This window comes from Malaclemys terrapin, chromosome 18 (genome assembly GCF_027887155.1).
Source record: "Malaclemys terrapin pileata isolate rMalTer1 chromosome 18, rMalTer1.hap1, whole genome shotgun sequence".
In the NCBI taxonomy this organism is placed as follows: Eukaryota; Metazoa; Chordata; order Testudines; family Emydidae; genus Malaclemys; species Malaclemys terrapin.
Window position 1 is genome coordinate 5,505,463 of NC_071522.1, and position 24,404 is coordinate 5,529,866.

Consider the following 24,404-nt stretch of genomic DNA (forward strand, 5'->3'; position numbering starts at 1 on the left):
TAGACGGAGTCAGGGCGGGGGCGCAGCCGCGCTGAAGCCTGGCAGCCGGCGATGGCGGCCGTGGCGGCGTTAGGGGCTGCGGGCCCATGAGGCGGCCCAGGCCCCGCGGACTCAGCACAGCGCGGAAGGGGCGGCGGAGGCGCTGCTCGTATCCAGGCCATGGCGGGCGTGTTCGACATTGACCTGGACCAGCCCGAAGACGCGGGTTCGGACGAGGAGTTGGAGGAGGGGGTGAGCGGGGGGAGCCTGAGCCGGCGAGGGGCTGAGCGGGAGCGGGCGGGCCTCGCCAGGGGTAGGGCGGGGGGGCCCGGCCCAGTCCGGTGAGCGGCCCGACCTGGGCTCCGAGGGGGAGACCCACCCGGTCGGGCGATGGCTTGGAGACGGGTCCGCTCCGCTGAGGGGCCCGATGCGCTGAGGAGGCTGACGGGGGCCGGCCTAGCGAGCGGGAGAGGAGGGGCGGCCTGGTGAGGGAGCGAGGTGCCCCGGCTGGGTGAGCTGCTGCCTGCTTCTGTGGCAATTGCACCCCCCATCGCGGGGGGCACCGCTCTGGGGGTGGGCGACGCGTCCCCGACCTTAGCCCTAGGCAGGTCCTGCTTGGGTAGCGGTTTGTTTGAACGCCGATGTGCCCCACTCAGGCCACACGTTCCTTTCCCCCTTCATATTTGGTGGTTTCCTCCCCGCCCGCCTGGCTTTTGAGGTGGCGGCTGAGACCTGCATACGGCTGCTGCGGGGCATTTCTAGCAGGGGGCATATCTGTCCCGTGCTTGGACTTTGTCGTTCTAAAACTTCCCCATAGCGTAGGACTCAATCTGGTACTAAAGATAATAAATTTGAATTGGATCAAATCTTAAGTAACTCAGTAACTATGATTTCTTTTTCTAAAGTCAGAGATGGCATGGTATTTACCAGAGGTGGTTTTTACTACCCTGGGGAAAACTAATTAGTCCCAGTTTAAGGCATTTTCTGCTTTAAAAACTATTTTGTTAATGCATACCATATTACACTTATTGTTTGTTAGGGATTCAAATTATGGTTATATAAGGCAGTATATTCATAGATTAATTCAGAGTTTTACAAATAAAAAGTAAAACTGCGGTGGTTGCAGTAGTAAATATATAATTATAACACTGAACATCTGAATGTCTGTATTGTGGTTCAGTATTTTCTTAAGGAAGTCATACATGTCATGACTCATTTCAGTTTTCAATATTGTATGGATAAAAGTCAGAAACATTTGGTTATATGAAAACTGCAATAATGCAGATTTGTAGGTTTGAAGCCGTAAGCAGTTAGAAGCATACATCCATTTTTGAATGGATGTATCCAGAGTTTGACAAGATTTGTTCCTGAACTTGCTGGACACTGATGCAATTAGTTTTTACCAGATTTCTGGTTTAAACCGGGTTTAAGATGGTATTTATCAGTGCTGTGGCCAAACTACTTTTCTCCAGGGAATTGTCAATCCTGACTAAAGTGCACAGGCATTGAACTGTAAAAAGTTTATAGTGAATACCAGGTACAGAAGAGTGATGAATGTTACAGCCTCTCCAAAATAAACTGAGCGTCTCACCTTAATTCAAGCTCCTATTACCTTGCCAATCTGATGTTGCTCTTGATCTTGTGTCTTTAGGGTTGTACCATTACAGTCTGAAACCAGCCATTGCTTACAGTATTTTTACACAGCTTATTTGATTTCCTGCAGTGTCAATAGTTTAAAAACAGTAAAGACATTATTTTGCTGGCTCACTGTAGCCAATATAATTTCCCAACTTTAAAGAAAAGACCCTGGGAGTAACATCAGTAACCAACAAAATGCCTGGCTAAAAATGTCCCTCAGATCACACCTTGAAGGCTGCCAACAGTCTCAGATGGTCCATGAGCAAATTGCGGTCCTAGAGTTCCCAAAAGTTCAACCCTAAGGACTGAGAGTCAGAGAATCCTAACTCATCAACCGTTATAACTGTACTCTCCCATAAATGTGGGTAATATTTGCAGCACAATTTCCGTTAGAGTTAATGCCCATTAACAAGCAAACTTGGCTCTCGGGCAGGATGAACAAACTAGTGGGACAATCAAATTCAGTTCATGACTACTCTCACTTTCAGTATTAGTAACACTAGAAGGGGAAAAAAGCAATAAAATAAGACTTTTGAACAATAAATAAGAGTAGAGTTACTGTAGACTTAGTATATTTAAAGCAAAACATAGAACCAAAGAGGAGAACACGAGCAAATAATTTGAGGGTGGAGGATCAACAGGAAAGCATGAGCTTTACTGAAAGCTACCTCCAGGTGGCATAGTGCGTAACTTTGAGGAACAGAAACACATCTCTGAACTGAGAGTTTGAAATCATCAAACTGAATGTGAGCTGGATGTGAAGCTACATTAGACGAATACTGCAGCTGGAAAGTTTTCACTCCAAAAAACTATGATGGCAGGAACAAGAACAAGTGCTGTTACAGGTGTGCCTACAGATACGGCTAACCTAGGAAATGAAGTTGCCACAAGACTACTTCTGACTAGGGAGATTACAATTAAGCCACAGTTCTTGGTTGCCACAGAGTTTTATTGCATATAACAGCAGCTTTAATATTTCTCTCATCTGTAAGAAAGTCAAATGACAGTAAATGCAAACCAAAGTGAGACTGTCCAGCTAGAATACCACTAGTCTTCAAATGCTTGGTTGTCTGAGATGACAAGAAGGAAGACCCATGGCTTCTTGAATGAAAAACAGATTTAAAAAAAAAAAAGTGTAATGCTGTTGAAAATGAGACTTGGAAAATGAAAGCCTCTGTTTACAGAACAAGACCAGTGTGGTTGGCAGTATAACAAACATGCTTTCCTAATTTGAATCACGGTATGATTGTCAAACAATTGCGGCTGAATTGCAGACAAGGCATGGAAAAGTAATAATGGACCATTATTATTTGCGGTAATTTGGAAAAGCCAGAGAAGACCTATTTGTTTAAGAAAAATTTGCTAGTGTAATACAAACACTCAAGTCTTGTTATGCTTGCTAATTTTTTTGATAACCAGACTTTTTGCTGCAACTATATTACAGTAATTAATGCACAGGGCTGACAACAGGAGCCCCGCTACTATCAGCTTGAATAAATGGGGAAAGTACTGTACTAATGGGGGGGAAAAGTGTGTTGCAAACCTCAAAATATATGCAAAATTGTGGACTGTGCAAAGTAAGCTAATTAAAATAAGAATTGCAGTGGAAGCCTAATATTGCGGGATCCACAATATCGTGAATTACATAGGGCTTTACTTATTGAATATTTTACAACGTAAAAATGAAAACTGCAACTTTCAGACCTTTATGTGGCTTCCTTTCCCTAATTCTTTAGAATTTCACAGTTAATTCACTATATCTGTTTCCGGTTCCTTTAGTCATCTGGTTCCACAATAAGTCAGATTCTTTAGGGGAAACCTTTGTACCGGATAGCCATTATATGTATGAGTCCTGTTCACCAAATTCTTACATGAATGCAGGTGTAAAAATAAAAATTGAAACGCCACTGCATTTTTACAAGATTTATCTGGAGTTGGATTCATTGCTGCATGTACAAATATAATCAGATAACTGCAGTTAGCTAAAAAGTAGTGCGTTCCCCTGCTGTAGTTGTGGGATCCTTGGGAATTTTGCAACTTTTCTGCAGAACTCTGTAAATGTTTTGTGAAAGCCTATAATACAAATTGCTTCCTTCTGATAATTTATTGCATATGGCTTCTTAACCAGTTTAACAAATTTTAGAGCTAAATCAGTCAGACCGTGACTGATTTTGTTTTTTAAACAAAGCTTACTGTTAGTACTCACTGTTTTTGTTTACAGTTATGGTGTTATTGTAGTGAATTTTTTAAACTTTCTCCCCCTCCATCCCAGGGTCAGTTAAGTGAAAGCATGGACCATGGAGGAGTTGGCCAATATGAAATGTAAGTTCCTATTAGAAAACATTTCTATAATATTCATAACTACAAATAGTTTTTCTTGCATTTAATAGAAAAGTTAATTAAATTAATTCAAGTTTTATAGCTATATCTTGTAACAAAAGAATTCTATGGAGAAATTGGCAACAATCTGCAGTGTCTTACGTTTTGTATCTTACTTGTCCCTATACTTTTACTTTATTTGCATACTATTTGTAATCAGGCTCATTCTGATATATTAAATGTTGTTAATATAGTGCCCTTTTATAAAACCCAATTTATCAAGAGATTGCAGAGGACTTTAGACTCCTTAAGCTCCTGAATACGCATTTAAACATGGCTTTTCCTGGAAGGTGCTATAACATGCGTTCCTAACCAGTATATGTCAAGCCTAATATTGTTTTTAAAAAACTAATTATAAACTCCATTATAGGCTACATCGATTTATTACTTTTCTGGGGGGAAAAGTTTAAAAACTACCGTACTTTGGTTTGAACAACTTCACTGTATGAAATCTTGCAGCCCCCCATGAAGTGGTAGATATTATCTCCATTTTACAGAAGGTTCTGACAATGATTGAGAGGTTCTGGTGTTTGCAAGTTCACATAGCAAACCAGTGGCAGATAGGTGAATAGAATTCAGGAGTTCTGACTTCAAGTCTTCTAGAAAACATTGCTGCCCTTAAGTCTCATTAAAACTATCTTGATTGCTTAGGGGCTAAGTCTGAAAATGCATCATATTGGAAGACTCAGTGAGAACATGGTAGTGACACAGCTAAAACACAATTCAATTTGTCAGCATAGACAGGACCAAACTGTGTTACTGACTTATACTTTGCAGGGTTTAGCATAATTTAGAAACATCATTAAGTATTGGGTTAATCCTCTACTTTAGCAAGATTGAACCATATTTTAGCTTACCTTACTATTTTTGCAAGGTAGTAAGACTTTCATCGTGTAAATGTGACCCTAAAAATCACACCTGGGAGTCCTGTAACTTTTAATGGAATTTATAAACCTAATTTTTATTTTAAGGGTTGCAGCAATGCTCGTCAATTAACTTAATTGCCAAAGGTTCCTGTTTCAGTCGTCAGAACATGTACACTTTTATAAAATGTCATTTCAGGAAATGCATGACTCTGTGAATCCTAGGAACTTTCCAAATTTCTGCATGATGCAAGCTGCCACTCATCGCTATACATACACATTAATAGAATTCCTGGTGTTACAATTCTGGACATCTCCTAAGCACACTGTCAGTTGTGCCAGTGAATATGATGTGCTTTCTGCAGAGAAATTTGCAAGATTATTCTTTCTTTAACTTGAGTTAATTTTGTAATACACTGTTTTGTCTTTATTCAGTGGCGTGGAACATTGTGAAAAATTTGAGATTTCGGAAACTAGTGTAAACAGAGGTCCAGAAAAGATCCGACCAGAATGCTTTGAGTTACTACGTGTACTTGGCAAAGGTGGTTATGGAAAGGTACAAAATCTTCATCTTGGAAAATCCATTATCCATTACACTGGAGGCAATGAAAGAATTTTCTTGTTGGCTCCCTGTTATATGTCCTATGTGTTTCCAGAAAAATTCTGCCTTTCCAGAGGCAACAATGAGCTGATGCAGACCAGTGTCCAGTATGAAATCACCATTCTTTTTTATTGGCAATGCATTTGATCAAAATTGACTTTAGTGATTGTGATCAGTTGCACAACTTTATCACCAGTTGGTAATAGAAGAATTTAAAGTATATATTAGAATTCTAACTGCCACTCTGACTTGTAAGCAATTTATTTACTTTTTGTACCATAGGTTTTTCAAGTACGAAAAGTAACAGGAGCAAATATTGGAAAAATTTTTGCCATGAAAGTTCTTAAAAAGGTAACTTGGTCTTCACTTTTGGCTAGTTTCAAATCCAAAAAAGGGTCTTTTTTTGGTCCCCTTTGCAATGTAATTACTATATAATAATTGTTCTAATGTGCCAAGATTGAACATTTGTCATTAATGTATTAAAATTAATCTTTACGTCCATTTAAAATTGAAATATGTATTATCACATTTTAGAGATGTGTGGTTCTAGACAATTGGTCTCTCTGTTTTTAATTAATTTAAAAACAAGTGTGATTTCATATTTAACAATAATGCAAGAACAACTAAGCAGTTTTTTTATCATGTTGCTGACTCAGTGTTATTGTGACTGACAATTATGTGGAGACTTCTGTAAATTGGGAATAGAACTCTAGGTAGAATTCTGCCTCATTTAGGAATCCCATGTTCTTTGCTCTCATGTCATTTTTCTTTGTTCTGTAGGCAATGATTGTAAGGAATGCAAAAGATACAGCACACACAAAAGCTGAGCGTAATATCCTGGAGGAAGTGAAGCATCCCTTCATTGTAGATTTAATTTATGCCTTTCAGACTGGTGGAAAACTCTACCTCATCCTTGAGTATCTCAGTGGTCAGTATATTTAATTCTGCTACACAGGAGATTTTCAGAATCCCTTATTTAATCTAGAATCTGAAAAGTTCTTATTTTTCCCCTTTATAAAATCCCAGCTAAGCACTCATAGTTGACTTAAATTATTCTGCACATTTTCATAATTAATGTGAAACCTATAACTCAATTTATATAAACTGCATAACAAAACTGATGTTAAGAATATCTTACAGGGAAGTAAAGGAGGGGGAATTTCTAATTATCATATACCAGGAATTCTGTCTCCAGGGTCCTCCTCTGACTCCTAATTGATACTTTCTGTATTAAGTGAATATTCACCCACTTTTCACGCATTTTTAATTCAGGGTTGTGTTAGTCTTCTGCAGAGCATAATTCCATCATCTATCCTTTGATAAGGGAATGTATAGTTCTTTAATTATGATTAGAAATGAAAAATGTATTTTCAGTAGCAGAAATATGGATTCTTGCTTCTAACATCTTATTTTCCCCTTGTAGGAGGAGAACTATTTATGCAGTTAGAGCGAGAAGGAATTTTTATGGAAGACACAGCCTGGTATGTGAAAGAAAATTGGCACTTTTGTGGCTTAGTAGAATTCAAGAGAGAAACATACAACTGTATTTTAATAATCTAGTTTAGTGAGCTACGCAGTTCAATGAGTCTTTCTTGGAGGTGGTGGCTATTCCGTATATCTTACTCTGCTGAATCTCTGACCAGCTAGTGTTGGAATGGCATTACAGTCTGTGAGAAGGTTCACTGCCCACCCTATTGAAGGTTGTCATTATATTCTACTGGAACTTAGGCGTGTGCTTGCAGAGGGGATGCACTTGAGTTGGTGGGGAATGGCAGCCTACACCTGAATTTCTAGGTACCTTCTGCATGAAAGAAATGTTCAAAACCTTGTGTAAAAGTTTGTAGCTTCTGTTGACTGCAGTTCACTTTTAGAAGTGGTGTAATTACTGTATTTATCCTACTTTTTCTGAGCACATATGTGAAGAAAGAACTGAACTTCTGTGTAAATGATCATTCTTCTTAGAGAGCCTTTTCAGTAGCTACATTTCACACCTGACCTAGGTAAATGAAGTGCACTTTCTTGATTCGGCTTTACGCAGCACACAAGAGGGGATGATTGCTCCATCTTCCCACAACATATGCTGAGAGTGTTTTGGAACAGCTCAGATGTATATATAGGATTGCAGCTGTATGCTACAGAGAGCACTGCAATGCAGAGCTTTCCTCTTCCTTCCCAGAACAGGGCATCAGTTTAGAGCCAGACTTAATGACTAGCAAATTCAGATCGCAACAAAAATATTCAAGACAGAGTAACTACTAAGCAAATTAACCTAATGCTGATGGTGTAATTTTGTTGTTCCATTGTGTCCCTATGCCCTTTGGCAAATAAACCTCAATAGCATAATTATTCTACTAATTTATTCTGTGATGCACATCTAACTATACTTTCAAGGAATCATTGCTGTGTACTAGCAAGTATAATTGTTTTAGTGCTTAAGATGCTTTGTGTGGTTGAATGAGTTTAATTGTATCAAATCCCTTTTGTTTCAGCTTTTACTTGGCAGAGATCTCAATGGCTTTGGGGCACTTACATCAAAAAGGAATCATCTATCGAGATCTGAAGCCGGAAAATATCATGCTTAATCGTCAAGGTGGAAATATAGTAAACAATTGTGTAGCCAATAATCCTCTCAAAATCCTTTCTCACAGGTCACAGCATAATATAAAATTACCTCAGAAAACTGTTACTACTGTTATCCTTCTTTTTTCCTGATACACCCATACAAGTAGCTGCCATTTGCTAACCTCTAGTCATGGCATGGCGTTCATTGTAGAAGTTACAGCACTTTAGTACTGGAAGTGGCAGAACAAATTGGTCTGGAAGGGGCAAAAGACTTTTAGAGTAAACCCACTGAAGACTGTTCTATTCATTAGTGGGATATTCTCATACAGCTGAGTCATCTATGCATGATATCTAAATTCAAACCTGCGCTGTAATTTTCATGTTTACAAATAACTATGGTAATACTGATGATGTAGCTTTTTAATAGGAAACAATTAAAAAAAACCTGTCACTTTACTTGATCGTAGAAGCAAGTTCAAAGCTCTGTGTGTATTGAGCACTAATGCCTGCAGCAGTATTGATTAGTGCCAGCAAATCCTAGCATTAAAGAGCTAAAAGACTACTTTTAAGCAAGGTGTTCACTGACTGTGAATGTTTACTAGTGCATAGTGGTTCTGGAGAGTGAAAGTTATAAATTAGAAATGAATTGTGACACTGATTTTGGTTTCTAAATTCTGGAGTAAGCATAAGATTAGGTGACTTGATTTCATCTCGGCAGCAGTGCAGTCTTTTAGAGATATATTGTTTGCATATATGTAAAAAAGTTGTATATGATTAATAAAAAAAACTTACTGCATTGTGCAAATAATCAACAACTTGATTCTGTATGAATGGGAATAAGCTCATATAAAAACAGTCAGGAGGCTGCTACTTAGATCTATCTGTTTCTTTGTGCCTAACTAGTAGAAGGGTTGCAATAAGATGTGAACAATTCGTTTATTATGAGTTTCTACAGGTCTAAGTGATGAGAACAGAACATGAAGAAACCATTTTTTTTCATGGCTTTGAGATTCTCTTGGTGGCTTTGCTGTGTTTTTGTTCCTCTCCACTGAATGACAACCCTTTTTCATGTAAAAATAAGCCTGTATCTTCATTAACTACAGTTCAAAGATTTTTTTTAAATGACTGTCATTTTTCAATCTTATCAGATCAATAGAAGAAGACTCTGATGCCTACTGGGAAGAGTCCTGTTTTGTTACTATAGACAATAGACATATTTGCACTGTCCATTTTATAAATTACATTTATGTTGAGTTGCATGTAAATCCATTTCAGAATTTGGAGTGATTTTAGAATTAGATGTTTTCTTTTATTTCTTTCAGGTCATGTAAAACTAACAGACTTCGGACTATGTAAAGAATCTATTCATGATGGAACAGTCACACACACTTTCTGTGGAACAATAGAATACATGTGAGCTGCATGATGAAACAGAAAAGTATTACTCTGGTCTGGGGGTAATGGCTAAATTTTACCTTTTTTAACTGATGGTTCAATATGTCCAGTTATTTATGGAACTTTCAGATTATAAATGTGGATTATGTTTAAAAACTTGAAACTTGAGCCGTAATTGAGTATTTAATAAAATACTTTAATATTTCTAATTTTTCTCATTCTAGGGCCCCTGAAATCTTGATGAGAAGTGGGCATAATCGTGCTGTGGACTGGTGGAGTTTGGGGGCATTGATGTATGACATGCTGACTGGAGCAGTAGGTGCACAGTTAAAAACTGCATACATTTTATTCTACATCACTAATTACTGAAGTTCATTGGATCATTCAGGTGTAGGCATAGATAGATATGTATGTACTTATATCAGATGCTGGTAAGAAACCTAACTAAAAAAATGGCTAAACCTTTTTAACCATGGTCTTGGGCTGTTCTGTAATAGCCCAAGCAAATATTTTGAAGTCACATTTGAAGCAATTATAACCCTGTTTCACAAGTGGCTGAAACTAGCCCTGTTCCATATATGCAAATGAAGGGAGCTAAACAGGTATTTGTTAGTTACTGTGGGTCACAAGTTCATTTCAATGGGGTCGCCTAGGCAGGGCCGGCATTAGACTCTGAGGGGCCAAGGGCAGAAAGCTGAAGCCTGAATCCCGCTGTGCAGGGCTGAAGCCAAAGCAAATTAGTTTCACAGGCCCCCTATGGCATGGGGCCCCATGCAATTGCCCTGCTTGTAATGCATTTTTTATTTAAAATATTAACTATTCTGGAGTAACACTGGGCAGTGGGGTCACGTGGTGGTTTTTTTTGTCAGGAGCAGGGTTGCAGTGCAATGAAGTTAGAGAACGACTGTGCTAGGGTTTTTCACATGGTTTTCTTCACACTGCAATGATGTTTTTCAGCCCCCGTTCACTGGGGAGAATCGAAAGAAAACCATTGACAAGATTCTCAAATGTAAACTCAACTTGCCTCCCTACCTCACGCAAGAAGCCAGAGATCTGCTTAAAAAGGTAAAGTTTTAATTAATGTTAAACCTATATGTATATGCAGATATTAGAAACATACTGATCAATATTGCTGCACTGCTTTTTCCCAGGTGAATCCTAGTGCTACTATATTTCAATCAACTTAATCTTTTAATGGAGCTCAGTTCAGTCTTCAAGTTGCATGAGGCAGAAAATAATGCTTTGTGAAGAAGTGGGCTGTAGTCCACGAAAGCTTATGCTCTAATAAATTTGTTAGGTTTCAGAGTAGCAGCCGTGTTAGTCTGTATCCGCAAAAAGAAGAACAGGAGTACTTGTGGCACCTTAGAGACTAACAAATTTATTAGAGCATAAGCTTTCGTGGACTACAGCCCACTTCTTTGGATGCATCCGAAGAAGTGGGCTGTAGTCCACGAAAGCTTATGCTCTAATAAATTTGTTAGTCTCTAAGGTGCCACAAGTACTCCTGTTCTTTTTAATAAATTTGTTAGTCTCTAAGGTGCCACAAGTACTCCTGTTCTTCTTTTTGCGGATACAGACTAACACGGCTGCTACTCTGAAAAAAATTCTAAAGTTGTTTGTTCTGAGAACTGCCTTAAGATTGTTAACAGAAACAATGTGGGTGAGATAATGTCTTTTTTTGGACCAACTTTTGTTGGAGAGAGAGACAAGCTTTCGAGCTTACACAGAGCTCTTCTTCTGTGTAAACTCAAAAGCATCTCTCTCTCCAACAGAAGTGGTCCAATAAGAGAGATTATCTTAACCACCTTGTCTCTAGTATTCTGGGACCAGCATGTCTACAACAGCACAGATACAATAATGGAAGATATTAAAATTTTAATTTAATTGTACAGTAACTATTATGTGGTTAGTTCAAATAATATTTAACACAGATGTAAAGTGTTTCTATTAATGATTTTTAGTAGAAATACTCTTCAAACATTGTTTAACCATTTCAATAAATTATTTCTTTGGTGTTTTTCTCCTCTAAGCTGCTAAAAAGAAATGCTGCCTCACGTCTAGGAGCTGGTTCTGGAGATGCTGGAGAAGTTCAGGTTGATCTTGTTTAATTTCTCTTGATTATCTTGTTGAGAATCAAGATTCAAGGATAGTCCAAGAAGAATAGACATGGTAGAATATGTCATTCTCTGAAGCACAGTGAGAGCAGAGGCAGGGATTTAGACAAAGAGTCAAATGTTTCCTCTGAGGAATTTAAGGAAGGGTTAGATAGATATCTAAGTAATAAAGGGCTCAAGGAAACAGTTAGTGGGGTGAAGGATGGGGTCCTGAGGATTTAATTGCTCTCCTCCCCCTCAATTTTTTTTCGCTTTCCTACATGTCCCCCTTTCTTTATCAGTTACTCAGTGAACAAATTGATACATTGTGGTACTCTAGTGGGTTGGTGAATAACCGACACAGGCATTTGGGGTTGAGAGTCTTTCAGGAAAGATGTTACATTTTGCACTCCTAATGTGGAACAGATGTAACTCAATTATTTCATCTACTACAAAATTATTTAAAGCTTGTCCCAGGCCTACACAGGTTGGGTTTTGTGGCTATATTTAAACATCTCCTGTACAACTCAGATCATTCCATATTTTAATAGTTCTATGGTTAATTGTCAGTTTTTATGACATTGCTATTAGAAATTCATCTGAAATATTTTCAAGAGATGTAGATATGCGTGGCACATCACCTAGATTCATAATATGGAGTTAATTTCTTCTGTAACTTTATCAGATCAGAAACTAAAAGAATTATGCATATGTAGGCTTTTGTTTTGCTCATTAAAGTGACAATAGGCATAATGTGCAGAATAGCAATATTTCACCATTCCCAGCAAGTTATAGTAGAAGATAAGATGTCAGGTACTGAGAAGCTCTCACAAATCGTCAGTCATCCTTATGTTCTAAAGGATGGCAAATTTCCCCAAATTTCTCTATTTAGAAAGCAACAAAGAGTCCTGTGGCACCTTAAAGACTACAGACATATTGGAGCATAACCTTTCGTGGGTGAATACCCACTTCGTCGGATATTCACCCACGAAAGCTTATGCTCCAATAGGTCTGTTAGTCTATAAGGTGCCACAGGACTCTTAGTCGGATCTGTAGACAGCGACAAACCTGGCTACCCCTTTGATACTTGACTTTATTTAGAAAATGTCACTTTCTAAAAAGCCAATACATCTGCCATACATACAGACCAGTCTTTGGTTGTGGTAGTAGATTTTTGCATCTATGAAGTTAAATACATTTGGCATGTAATATCCCTAAGAAGCTAATATGTACTATCACATTGAAATCATAACCAATCGAGTGACCGTGGTATTACTGCATCTCATACATTTTCAGTCAATAGAATGACATCAGATTTGATGTGTAGGCAAATGAAATTCCCAGTCATTTTCTTTTAATCCACTATTTCACTGCTAGTGACAAATGTACATAATGAAGAACTGTGAATTTAGAACTATTTTGCTAGGTTGAGACAGTCTCATGAGGAAATCCTGATACAATCACACATTTTACTGTAAGTTTATATTTAAGAATTTTTCAATGACAGTTTTAAGCAATTCATGACTATTCTAATAGAGCACTGTAGGACAAATAATAGATGCTGCACTTGAAGTACTTACAGTTTTAGAAGGAAAGGAGCCCAAAGTTGAGGTCTGAAGAGACCTAGCTTCTTATTCCTCAGATATTCTCATCTTAGCTTGCTTTATGAACATTAGAAAATATAGTTCATTTTCCTATCTACAAGGTCAACAAATATCCATTCTTAATTTCTGCCAGGAAGACCAATTATACTTTTTTCATTCTTGTGAATTTTCTTAGGCTCACCCTTTCTTCAGACACATTAACTGGGAAGAGCTGCTAGCTCGGAAGGTGGAACCCCCCTTTAAACCATTATTGGTACGTACCGGGAATACAGTAAATTGTTTGTTCCTTGTATGCCTTTTAGCAGCAGTTCTCAAACTTTGACTTACCATATTGGATCTAAAATTCAAAAGTACTTGTCATGCTACCTTTGTAACTACTCAGTTATAATGGATTTATACTCTGATAAACTGACCCATATATTACAGTTTGAGAACATCTGCTCATAGTACTGTAAAAGCTGCACACTTAATTGAAACAACTTCAGTCTCTGGTACTCCTGTCCCCACTCCACTCCAGGCCCACCTCTTCCCACCCCCACTCCACCTCCTCTCTGGAGCAGCTGCATCCCAGCTCCTTCCTTGAGAGGCAGCACTTCCCCTCCCAGAAAGTCCTAAGGACGGGGGAAGCGCTGGGAGGGAGGTGGAGAAGAGGAACTTCTGCAATGCTCCCTTGTAAAGTCGCTGCCCTTCCACAGACTCTTACAAGCAGTGGACAGAGCAGGCAGCGAAACGACGTTATAAGGGAGCACTGCACAACTTCAAACGAGCATGTTCCCTAATTGAGCAGCGATGTAACTTTGAAACAACGTTAAGCGGGAGGATGTTAAGTGAGGAGTTACTGTACAGAGCCAGTGTAGACTCTTCATTCTTAGTTTTACTGATTATTTTCCATTAATCCCAGAGTGTGAAAGAAGTGGAACAGTTCCGTTTCAATTTTACATCCTCTTATTTGTAACCTTCTGGCTATATAGACTCAGAGGTCCAATTCTTACTTCTGAATTTGTTTCTAAGCATCAAACATGCAGCCAATACTTGACTGAAAGTAAAATTTTAAATAGTCACTCAGTAAAATGTGAATCAAGTCACTTTATTCAACATCTTGAGTGTTACTTCACTAATATTTATCTTGCACATAGTTTTATAAGCATCATTTAACTTTAATCTTAATATGGCAATATTGTTAATAAGGCCCAAGCCCCTAATCTATTGGACTGCAGTTCAAAAAAAGGCTCATATTTATGAAAATGTCACCTGTACAAGATGACTGAACTTGCATCTTATAATTTCAGCAAATTCTGCAGTTTGCTAATCAGTTATACTAACCAGATTGTTAAAGTAAGGCAAGATCTCTGTACAATTGTGAAACTAAATTTTTCAACAATCATTCAGGGATCTGTGAGAAGACATAAATTGGGAGAACTGCCATTGGAAAAATCTGTTCAATTCCTCAGCTGAACAATAGACAGTTACTTGGTAGTCGTTTTTTCAATTAATGCTTTCTGTGCTTAGCAAGACAAGCATTTTTGCTTCTATGAAAATGTGCTGGATTATTTAGTGTGTGAAATTCCAGTAGACTAACTGGTGTAACTTCCATACTGGGAGTGACCCAGTGTTTAGCTCTCACAAGAAACTGGCATTTGTTTCTGTTGTAATTTGAGATTATTTTAAAGGCATCTTTTTAATTTTGTGTTCCTTTTTGATCCATAATTCTTGCCCCTCCCCCTTGCCTTTATTTCTCAGTGTCAGTGCCCATAGTGACCTCCCACTGGCAACGGCAGGATTCCGACTCCTCTCCAAGGTTTTACTACAGCAGAGCTTTGCCAAAAACCTATGGGATGAACTCCATCCAGAGGCTTCACTGATCACCGCTAAGCCATTTGGTTGATATCTGTATTATAAACCCTTAATCATTTTGTTTTTGCAAAGCAATCCGAAGAGGATGTGAGCCAGTTTGATTCAAAGTTTACACGTCAGACACCTGTTGATAGCCCAGATGACTCAACTCTCAGTGAAAGTGCCAACCGGGTCTTCCTGGTAAGTGAGCCAGGGATCTGTGTGTTGACTTTGGAGAGAGACATTGTGTTCTTGTTTGGAAATAGTATAGCACATTTCAGGTGAATTCCTTCCATCTCTGGAAAGAAAAGGTTGAATCTTACCACTTATAAGAGTGACAACTATTTGTGTCAGACAAGTTCTAATACATCAAAATTTTAAATATATTACTCCTTGCAGAAGGGTAGCTTCTTTTTGGCCATTTTGCCTTGTAACATTTGATATTTACTTAGGCTGGGTTACAGCCTCATTTTTACACAGGACGATAAGATTCTAGATTTTAAAAAGGGAATCTTGTTAACATTTTGTAGTAAAATGGACACTAATTCTAAATTGCAGTAGGAGCGAAATTGCTTATTACTTCAGTAGGAATGCAGAGAGAACCATGTCCAAAGTGGTTACAATGTAGATCAAAATTACATTGTCTTTAAGCATTGCTTATTTGGATCTATAATCTGAACAGCAATGTCTGGCTCCCCAAGCACGCTGCCTATATCCGTGGAGGGGGATTACACTTGCATTCCCCACCTAAGGAATTAAGGAGTCGTAGTACCAGCCATTCCTTAGGTCATTCTGCTATCACTTTAGAGGACAGGATTAGAATTCAAAATGACCTTGACAAATTGGAGAATTGGTCTGAATTCAGCAAGTTGAAATTCAGTAAAGACAAGTCCAAAGTATTACACTTAGGAAGGAAAAATCAAATGCACAGTTACAAAGTGGGGAATAACTGGCTAGACAGAATTACTTCTGGAAAAGATCTGGGGGTTCTAGTGGATTGCAAATTCAGTATGATTCAGTGTGGTGATGTTCTGAAAAAGGCTAATAGTATTCTGGTGTATATTAACAGAAGTGTTTTATGTAAGTCTCTGGAGGTAATTATCCCAGTCTGCTCAGCACTGGCAAGGCCTCAGGTGGAGTACTGTGTCCAGATCTGGGTGCCACACTTTAAGAAAGATGTGGACAAATTGGAGCGAGTCTGGAAGAGAGTAACAAAAATGATAAAAGGTTTAGAAAACCTGACCTGTGAGGCAAGGTTGAAACTGGCCACATTGGGTCTTCAGAAAAGAAGACTGAGGGGAAACATAAGACTTCAAATATGTCAAGAGCTGTTACAAAGAGGATAGTGATCAGTTGTTCTTCATGTCTATGTTCTTAATCTACAGCAAAAGACACTTAGGTTAGGATGTCTGGGTTAGGAAAATTTTTCTAGCTAGAAGGATAGTTAAGCCTTGGAATAAGATTCCAAGGGAGGTTGTGAAATCCCCATCATTGGAGGTTTTTAAGAAGAGGTTGGAGAAACACCTGTCAAGGATGGTCTGTGTGTACTTGGCCTACCTCACTGCAGAGGGCTGGACTAGCAGACTTCTTGAGGTTCCTTCCGGCCTTACATTTCTGTGATTCCATGGTCATAAATAAACCTTTCTTACCAATCACAATGAAATTATTCCTGTCTTTCAGGGTTTTACGTATGTGGCTCCATCCGTACTTGAAAGCGTAAAAGAGAAGTTTTCTTTTGAACCAAAAATTCGATCACCTCGCAGATTCATTGGCAGTCCAAGGACACCAGTCAGGTATTTTTTTTAACAATTTACTCTTCAGTGATCAATTGTAAATGATCTCCTATAAAAACATTAAGAATATTACCTTTTTGAAAGAGCTAGGGTGCTTATTTTTGAACACAACATGCTTTCTGCACATTTAACAAGCAGCTTCCCTGCAGGCAAGCTTATGTTTGGCAGCACGGGAAACACTGATCTGCCTGATACACATTATTGGTACATCCTGCCATTCTGGTGACTTCAATACACCATCCTCTAAAACTGCTGCTGGATCCTCTATATGTTCCTGCGCTGCTCATGATGAGAGTAGCGCAAAATCTCCCTTCTTCCACATACCTACAAGCATGTTTCTTGGTGAATGCCAAATGAGAAAAGTCTAGTGTCAGTGTGTCTAGTTTATAGTGAGTTTTGGTAGGAACTAGCCCAGATACATGCTTCTCTCAAACCAGGGAAGGGGAAGCAAAAACTAATAAACGCTTCATGAACAGGCATTTATGCTCCAATTCTTGCAGTGTGAAGGAAATGTCTTAGCATCGCATGTATCCTGAATGCTAAGTGTTTTATATTTTTTGTCTTAAAGCCCTGTAAAGTTCTCCCCTGGGGATTTCTGGGGAAGAGGTGCTTCAGCCAGTGCACCAAATACGCAGACACCTGTGGAATATCCAGCGGAGCCAAGTGGAATAGAACAAATGGATGTGACAGTTTGTGGCGAGGCCTCAGCACCACTTCCAATACGACAACCAAACTCTGGGCCATATAAAAAACAAGCCTTTCCCATGATTTCCAAACGGCCAGAGCACTTGCGCATGAATCTATGACAACACAACCTTTTTTTTTTTTTTTTTTTTTTAAACCTATAAAGGTGGAAAAACAAAGAATGATGGACATAAGCCCCCTGCCAGTTGAAATGTGAGGGCTCATATGGTTTACTTTTTAAAAGTGACAGTATCAGAGTCATTGCACAGAACGACTTGGAAAGAAAAGAAAAACAAACAAATGGATTTTTTTCTATTAATCAATGGTGCATAAAAAAACTTAAGCAAAATGGTATTGCAGAACTCTAGGCACGTCAGCTAACTGATTCCCAGTGACATCATCTCGCCTTATCAAGGATTTTTCAGGTTGATAGCTTGAAACTGACAGTATTAAGGGTAGGATGTTGCTCCAGAATCACTGTCTAGTCATGATTGTGTCAAGAAGGGTTAGCCCTTTCACTAGGCAGAGTGTGAAATGCCTATAATTCTTGCGTCTGAGGATTAATTAGCATGCAAGCTTGGTCCAGCTGTTTCCTACAATGGTGTGGAATCAAAGATGAAAGATAAACTTAACAATTGATGTTTCACGTGCAAACAACTTAATGAATTTTTTTTATATAAATATATATTTTTCAAATAGATTTTTTGATTCAGCTCATTATGGAAAGTATCCCAAAATTTAAAACAATTATTTGTTGGTGTGAAGAAAAGGTTGACTCACTTAGTTCTTTTTCTTCTCCTGGTGAAACAGTACATTGGTAAAGGAATCATTGTTAATTACTTACATGGCTGTTGGGGGTAAGAGGAGGGAGAGAATTGTCTTATTTGCTTACCCAGCTAAAATATCTATATCATCTGTATTGCTAAAAAAACCAATCCTAATCAAATGGCAATGCTGCTATGTTCTAGGCTTAACTGGAAGCCATGGGCTGCACACATGTCCTGCATATTTCACCATTGTCTTTGGCAGACATTTCACTGGAAAAAATTGCCTTTCATTTGTATGCCAGTCATTTGGTTCAAGACAGCTGAACATGTTCAGATTCTTATCCATCTAAACAGGTCAGGATAAAATCCATCAGACGGCAAGGGTCAGGGAATGCATTGCCACAGTGAACATCTACAAGTTCAACAAGTCATAAGTGAATAAAAGCTTTTCAACTAATGGGTAAGAATTAGAGGGATTTTTGTATGGTTTTTGTCTCACATTTCCACAAAAATTAAAGTAACTTTTCCCCTGTGCTGGGGCAAAAAGTTTTCTGATTGTATTTAAAAAAAAAAAAAAAAAAAAAAGAGAGAGAGAGCGAGAAAAGTATTGGCCTTTCAATGAATGTCTTCCACAGTGGGTCAGAACTTTAGCAACTTAATTTAGGAAACATGTTCTAAAGATACTATTTATGTTCTTGAAATTGTCATTAAATCTGTACAAATGATTTACAGGTACAAAGAATAAAATAAAGGTAACTGTACCTTACTTAAATACTTCCTGCCTTAAAGAAAGCATTTCCATGAACATAGCTGGTGAAAGGGTTAATATCTGCAGAGCTTTACCCTAGTTAGAGTGCGTGTATGATGTGTGCGTGCGTGTGTAAATGATCATGCAACTGCATACAAATCCTGTCACTTTTCGCTTGCCTCATGTTGCATTATCTTCAGTCTGACTGCAAAGTCTACTTCTGGTGTTTCGTAACAGTAGCGATCTCTTTATAAATTCTGCTTGCTCTGTGTATAGTGAATCTTCTTGAGCCATAGGATCCAAGCCATAAAACTCTCATAAGCACGTTGAATCCAGTCAGAGAGGCACCACCTTCTACAACTTGCAAGTCAGTAGGGTTGAATGAAATCTTATTAATCCCCCTATAAAATGCGAGTATCAGTACTTGACTTTTTAATTTTCTTGTGATTAGCAAAATTACTATTAGCAGTTTTCTTTCTGAGGAGCTTTTTGTGGTGGTCTGTTTTTCATTTTTATAAGGAAAATCAAGTTATGGTAACAATAGAGCTCCACGAGTTTGCCAGCACTGTCGGCACAAAAATTGTACTGGAAGAAGAGTGCCATTTTTCATTCTTTTACGGGGCCATTGGTGACATGTTATGGAACTGAGATCATAACCCTCGCACTCATATATAAAGCACATTTGCAACAGGCATCACTTCAAGCAGTATCTGCTTTGTGCCACTTGTTATAGAGGTTTCCAAACATGTTTACTAAATATAGCAGAAGTGATATGAAAGACCAAAATACAATGATTTTTTTTTTAAAAGCCAAACAATTATCTCTTGCTCCTGTTTACAAGTAACAATTGTGCTGAGGCTGGCTGGATATAGTCATCCAATAGAATTGATTAGTGTGGCTGGCAAGAATGGCAAGAGTTGTTTTGTCAAAGTTCATTGCTTAATTACATATCCAGTTTATTATTTTAAAAGTAAATTTCATGTACTATTAAAAATGTTTCATCGCCTAGACATGAGTCTAATACCCTACCATAACTGTGAAACTTTTGGAGTGTGACTCAGACAGCAAGCACACACTATGCAATATGGTTTATCCTGTATTTATTTGTAAAAATATCAGACATAGATCTTCTTTATATATATATATTAGTGTCAATATTAATAGTCATGAACTTTTAAGGGGAGTGGAGTTCTAACTCCTGTATAGCTACTTCAGACAAATGCTAGTATACAGAGTGCATTGAATATTGGAGAGCTTAACAAGTGCTTTTTTGTTCATTTCAAAAATTGTCTTAAATTTTTCTTTAGAGTATAGAATCTTATTTTTATTTTTTACAAGCTGTGCTTTTTTAATTATAATCACTGAAAATTTTGCTATCATTTGACTTTTATAGGATTTTTGTAGCATTACAAAAATATAGTAAAACTGAGGTAATATCTGCTGTGGGTAACCATGTAAAAGTATTAAATCTTAAACTTGAACCAGTTTCAGTTTTTTTTACTAGATGTTAAATTAGAGGGCTATTTTGTTCTGCAGTTCATTCTAGAAACTATAAAGACTTATAGGTTGGCTGTGTTACCAGCATTTTTTTCTTTCCCATTTGATGTGGAACACTTTCTCTATAGAAGGAGTGATACATACATACATTTGATTCCATTAATGTACTGAATTTTGTAATTTTGGGAATGCTGAATAATTCCTACCGAGACTGTCTTAATTGTGCCATCTGACATTTGAATGTCATCCTGGTATTAGCTGGTAATAAAAGATAAAAATGCGTCACCTATTCTCTTGAATATCCTTTTTTTTTTTTTTTTTTAATTAAAGTGTGTATTCCTATAAGAAAAGCTAAATTTCTGGAGAACAGACATTAATGTTTGTGTCCACTCTAATTCTAGAGATATTGGCTTTCTTGGGTTTGTCTCCTTAATAAATGAGTAACTGCTGGTCTGTTAACATTCATGGAAGAGTGCATATTCAGATCAAGAGGGAGACTGCAACTCTTTAATATCAAAAAAACCAAGCATTTGTTGCCCCGTCTCTACAGCAATAGTCTCAAGTAATCTGTGTTCACAAAGCAAGATACTGTGTGTTCCATTGTTCCAGGTACTGCTACACTTAATCTACTGGGGGGTGGGGGTGGGCAATTCCTGTTAATCAAGAGTCTGTCCTTATCATGAACAGCACAAGTATTGTCTCAAGGAAATAAGACATTTCTATGCTGCATGTGTAGATTCTTGGGGGCTGAGGGTATGTGGTTCGTTGTGTATTTTTACAAACTGTTCTTTTCTGCCATATCAAATTGACTTTGTATCTATCTGTAAAACTCTTCAGCTGCCTTATTAGGAGTGGTATGAGGGTAATCCCCGTTCTGCTTTTCATTTTGTATTTAGTTTACTGTAATAAAATATACTTGATTTCTGAATGGATGTAAATAGCAATTAAATGCAAATTTGAATGAACATATGCTAGAAGAAGTGACTTATTTTTTTTCTTCTCTTAAATAGGGTAACCCCGAAGTTTGACAGTTTGGACCTTCATCCATAATTTATACTTCATGAAATGGAGGAAAACCTTAGCGAGTTTTAAGAAGTGGCCCGACTAAAGCTAGATACAACCAAGTAATGTGGTTTATGAAGTGTGGTACCTCAGCTAGGTCGTTAAGCCTTTGAAAGGTGGCTGTGAATTGCCATTAGTTATCCACTCGTCAGTGGTCTGCCTCCTGCAGGGTGAGACATGGATCTCTCTATGTATGTGTAGCTGAAGGCAGTGGTTTGGGGGTTGATAGGGAAGGGAGATGCTTCTCTCCCTAGATAGGAGCATGATGTTGACAGGCAGACCGAGAGGAAGGATGGCATTCAAGTTATGTAAGGTTTCAGAGTAGCAGCCGTGTTAGTCTGTATCTGCAAAAAGAACAGGAGTACTTGTGGCACCTTAGAGACTAACAAATTTATTAGAGCATAAGCTTTTGTGGACTACAGCCCACTTCTTCGGATGCATTCCACTTTATATGCATCCGAAGAAGTGGGCTGTAGTCCACGAAAGCTTATGCTCTAATAAATTTGTTAGTCTCTAAGGTGCCACAAGTACTCCTGTTCTTTTTGCAAGTTATGTAAATTACTCACTTTTTTCTTCTACATCTAAGCTGAAATGCATTCTCACATCTGAGAAGTGTCAAGCTTTTGTTTTAGTTCCTTATTTGTTTTTTGCAAACAACTTGTTAAGATTACTGGGTTTGGATAACTTCAGTCAGTTCTCCCCAAATAAGAGAACCCCAGGGAGGGGTGGTATAGAGTTTCTGGAACCTACTGTCTGACGTGTCCTCTTCCTGTGTTGTGTGAACACCAAAGGACCAAGCTAGAGATGAGTTGGCAGCCAAGATAGCCATGCCATCTTTTTTTTTTTTCCAATTCAAGTTGAGCATAGTCCATTGGTTGCCTTACAGGAAAATTCCTAAGTGATCTCTGGGTCAGAGGACATTATCAGGTAAACTTGTTAAATTTCCTTAACCAAATGTCTAATATCTTAAATATTTTAAAATATAATTTGTCTACTTTTATTTACAAATAAACCAGGCAGGAAGGTTTCACTTTCTGGTTCTTATGTATTAACGTGTTTATGGGTTATATATGCTGTGATGTAACAAACTCCTCTTCACTGAATTTTATTAATTTCTTGAAGCATTTATCTTGTTGAAAACCTTTTTTTTAAATGCTGTTGCCTACAGTACTTAACTTTCCCTTACTAAACTTTCCAAAAACATACTTTTGTGCTTGACTTGATTAACAAGAAGTCCATTCTCTTAGTGTCATCGCTCCCAACCTCCCTGTGGGTAAATCTCAAAGCAGTGTGATTTAGATATGCACACACTCGTTGAATCTTATTGATTCCAATTTCTTTAAAATGCTATTTGATGGGTGGTCTTCCCCCAAAAGGTTTAAATTATTCCATGTTGGCTGATACCCTTTGTGTGAATGTGAACAGACTGCTGAGGGACAATGTAAGCAGTCTGTATGTACCCTGCCTAGCTGAATGACTATCTGGGCTAGTTCACCACAATTCATATTCTACAGCATCAACAAATAGAAGTTGCCGTTTCGTGGCCCCACATGAAATGCACCTGTTTTCAGTTAGTCTTTATGGGACTCTGCTATTGTGAAACCACTTGCTTTGGAGAACCTGTTCTTTTTATCTTATGGTAGCACCTGCAACTATTCAGAATACAAGATTCTAATTAGAAATGGTAGCTTCCAAATTATTCTCCCATTGTGTTCTCCATGAACAGGTGAAAAAGTAGTTCACTCCCAAAAAAAGATTTGGTTAAAATCTTTTCAAACCATATCAAATAGAACTGGAAGGGACATTGAGTCATTGAGTCCAGGACCCTGCCTTTACTAGCAGGACCAAGTACTGATTTTTGCCCCCGATCCCAAAGTGGCCCCCTCAAGGATTGAACTCACAACCCTGGGATTAGCAGGCCAATGCTCAAACCTCTGAGCTATCCCTCCCTCCTCTGCAGTGTTAAACACAATGGGACTGAGGGAAGCCAGCAAGAAACAATGTGAACTGAGTGAAGAATGGTGTTTAAAAAATATTTTGGCACTGTCTCTAAAACGCCACTTTTCCCTCTGTCCTCATTAAGGATCTAGGTTTAATTCTTAATGGTACCTTCAGACAGGAGTGTGAATAACTCATTGTAAGTGTCTACCAGTAGGCACTCTGTGCTGCTATCTGTATACCTAGCCTAAACTGCAAGTAGTGTGTACTGTGGTTCACTAGAACAAAATAGGAGGTGGATAGAGAAACATCATTGTTATGCAGCTCCTTGCCTGTATGCCAGAACTTGAGCTGGGGGGTGGCTGGGAACTAAGAGAGGAAGTGAACACTTATTGTAAAACTTTCCATGTGGTTCAACAAATTACCACTTAGCATTTGTTCTAGTAAGCAACTTACAGTTCAAGTGATATCTCCCACCAAATCTTGACTAAGCAATTATTTTTTCATCAGCAAGCAGCTGCTTGCTATGGTTCTACTCTGACAATATTCGTGTGTGCTTGCTGTATCAACTGTACTTAGTTTTGATTAACTGCCACGCATACACCCTTGCAGTAGTCTTTCCTCCAATAAAAGGTTGCATAGGCTAAATTAGACCCATTGCCACTTTTGCAACCTTAGCTTCTTAAATAAGTTTGCACAGATAAAACTAACCAACTTAATTCTGAAGCACCCCAAAAAAACAACTAAAACTCTCTCCCTTAGATGAGTTACTAAGTAGAGCTAACGAGTAAAACATTTGTCAAAGAAGGCAAACAAAAATACAGGCAATTGAGGTACTAAGTACAATTTTGCATGCATTTCTCCGTAAGATTACTTTCTGCTGAAAGCTACCTTTAATAATAATAATAATAATAATCATAATAAGTGTTCCACTTAATTATCATGTAAGGAATTCCCAAACAAATGTT

The 24,404-nt window shown here is 38.2% G+C and overlaps 1 protein-coding gene across 1 annotated transcript; it reads left to right on the top strand.

The window, feature by feature from the left end:
- The first annotated feature begins 28 nt into the window (after window positions 1-28).
- On the top strand, window positions 29-20,735 carry RPS6KB1 (ribosomal protein S6 kinase B1). The gene is made up of 15 exons (XM_054008345.1): window positions 29-231; window positions 3,890-3,939; window positions 5,295-5,415; window positions 5,743-5,811; window positions 6,241-6,388; window positions 6,884-6,941; window positions 7,950-8,050; window positions 9,345-9,435; window positions 9,642-9,732; window positions 10,375-10,482; window positions 11,448-11,510; window positions 13,290-13,367; window positions 15,041-15,148; window positions 16,628-16,740; window positions 17,309-20,735. The coding sequence occupies exons 1-15, from the start codon at window positions 160-162 to the stop codon at window positions 17,544-17,546; spliced, it is 1,509 nt and encodes a 502-aa protein (XP_053864320.1). The 5' UTR covers window positions 29-159; the 3' UTR covers window positions 17,547-20,735.
- The last annotated feature ends 3,669 nt before the right edge of the window (window positions 20,736-24,404 follow it).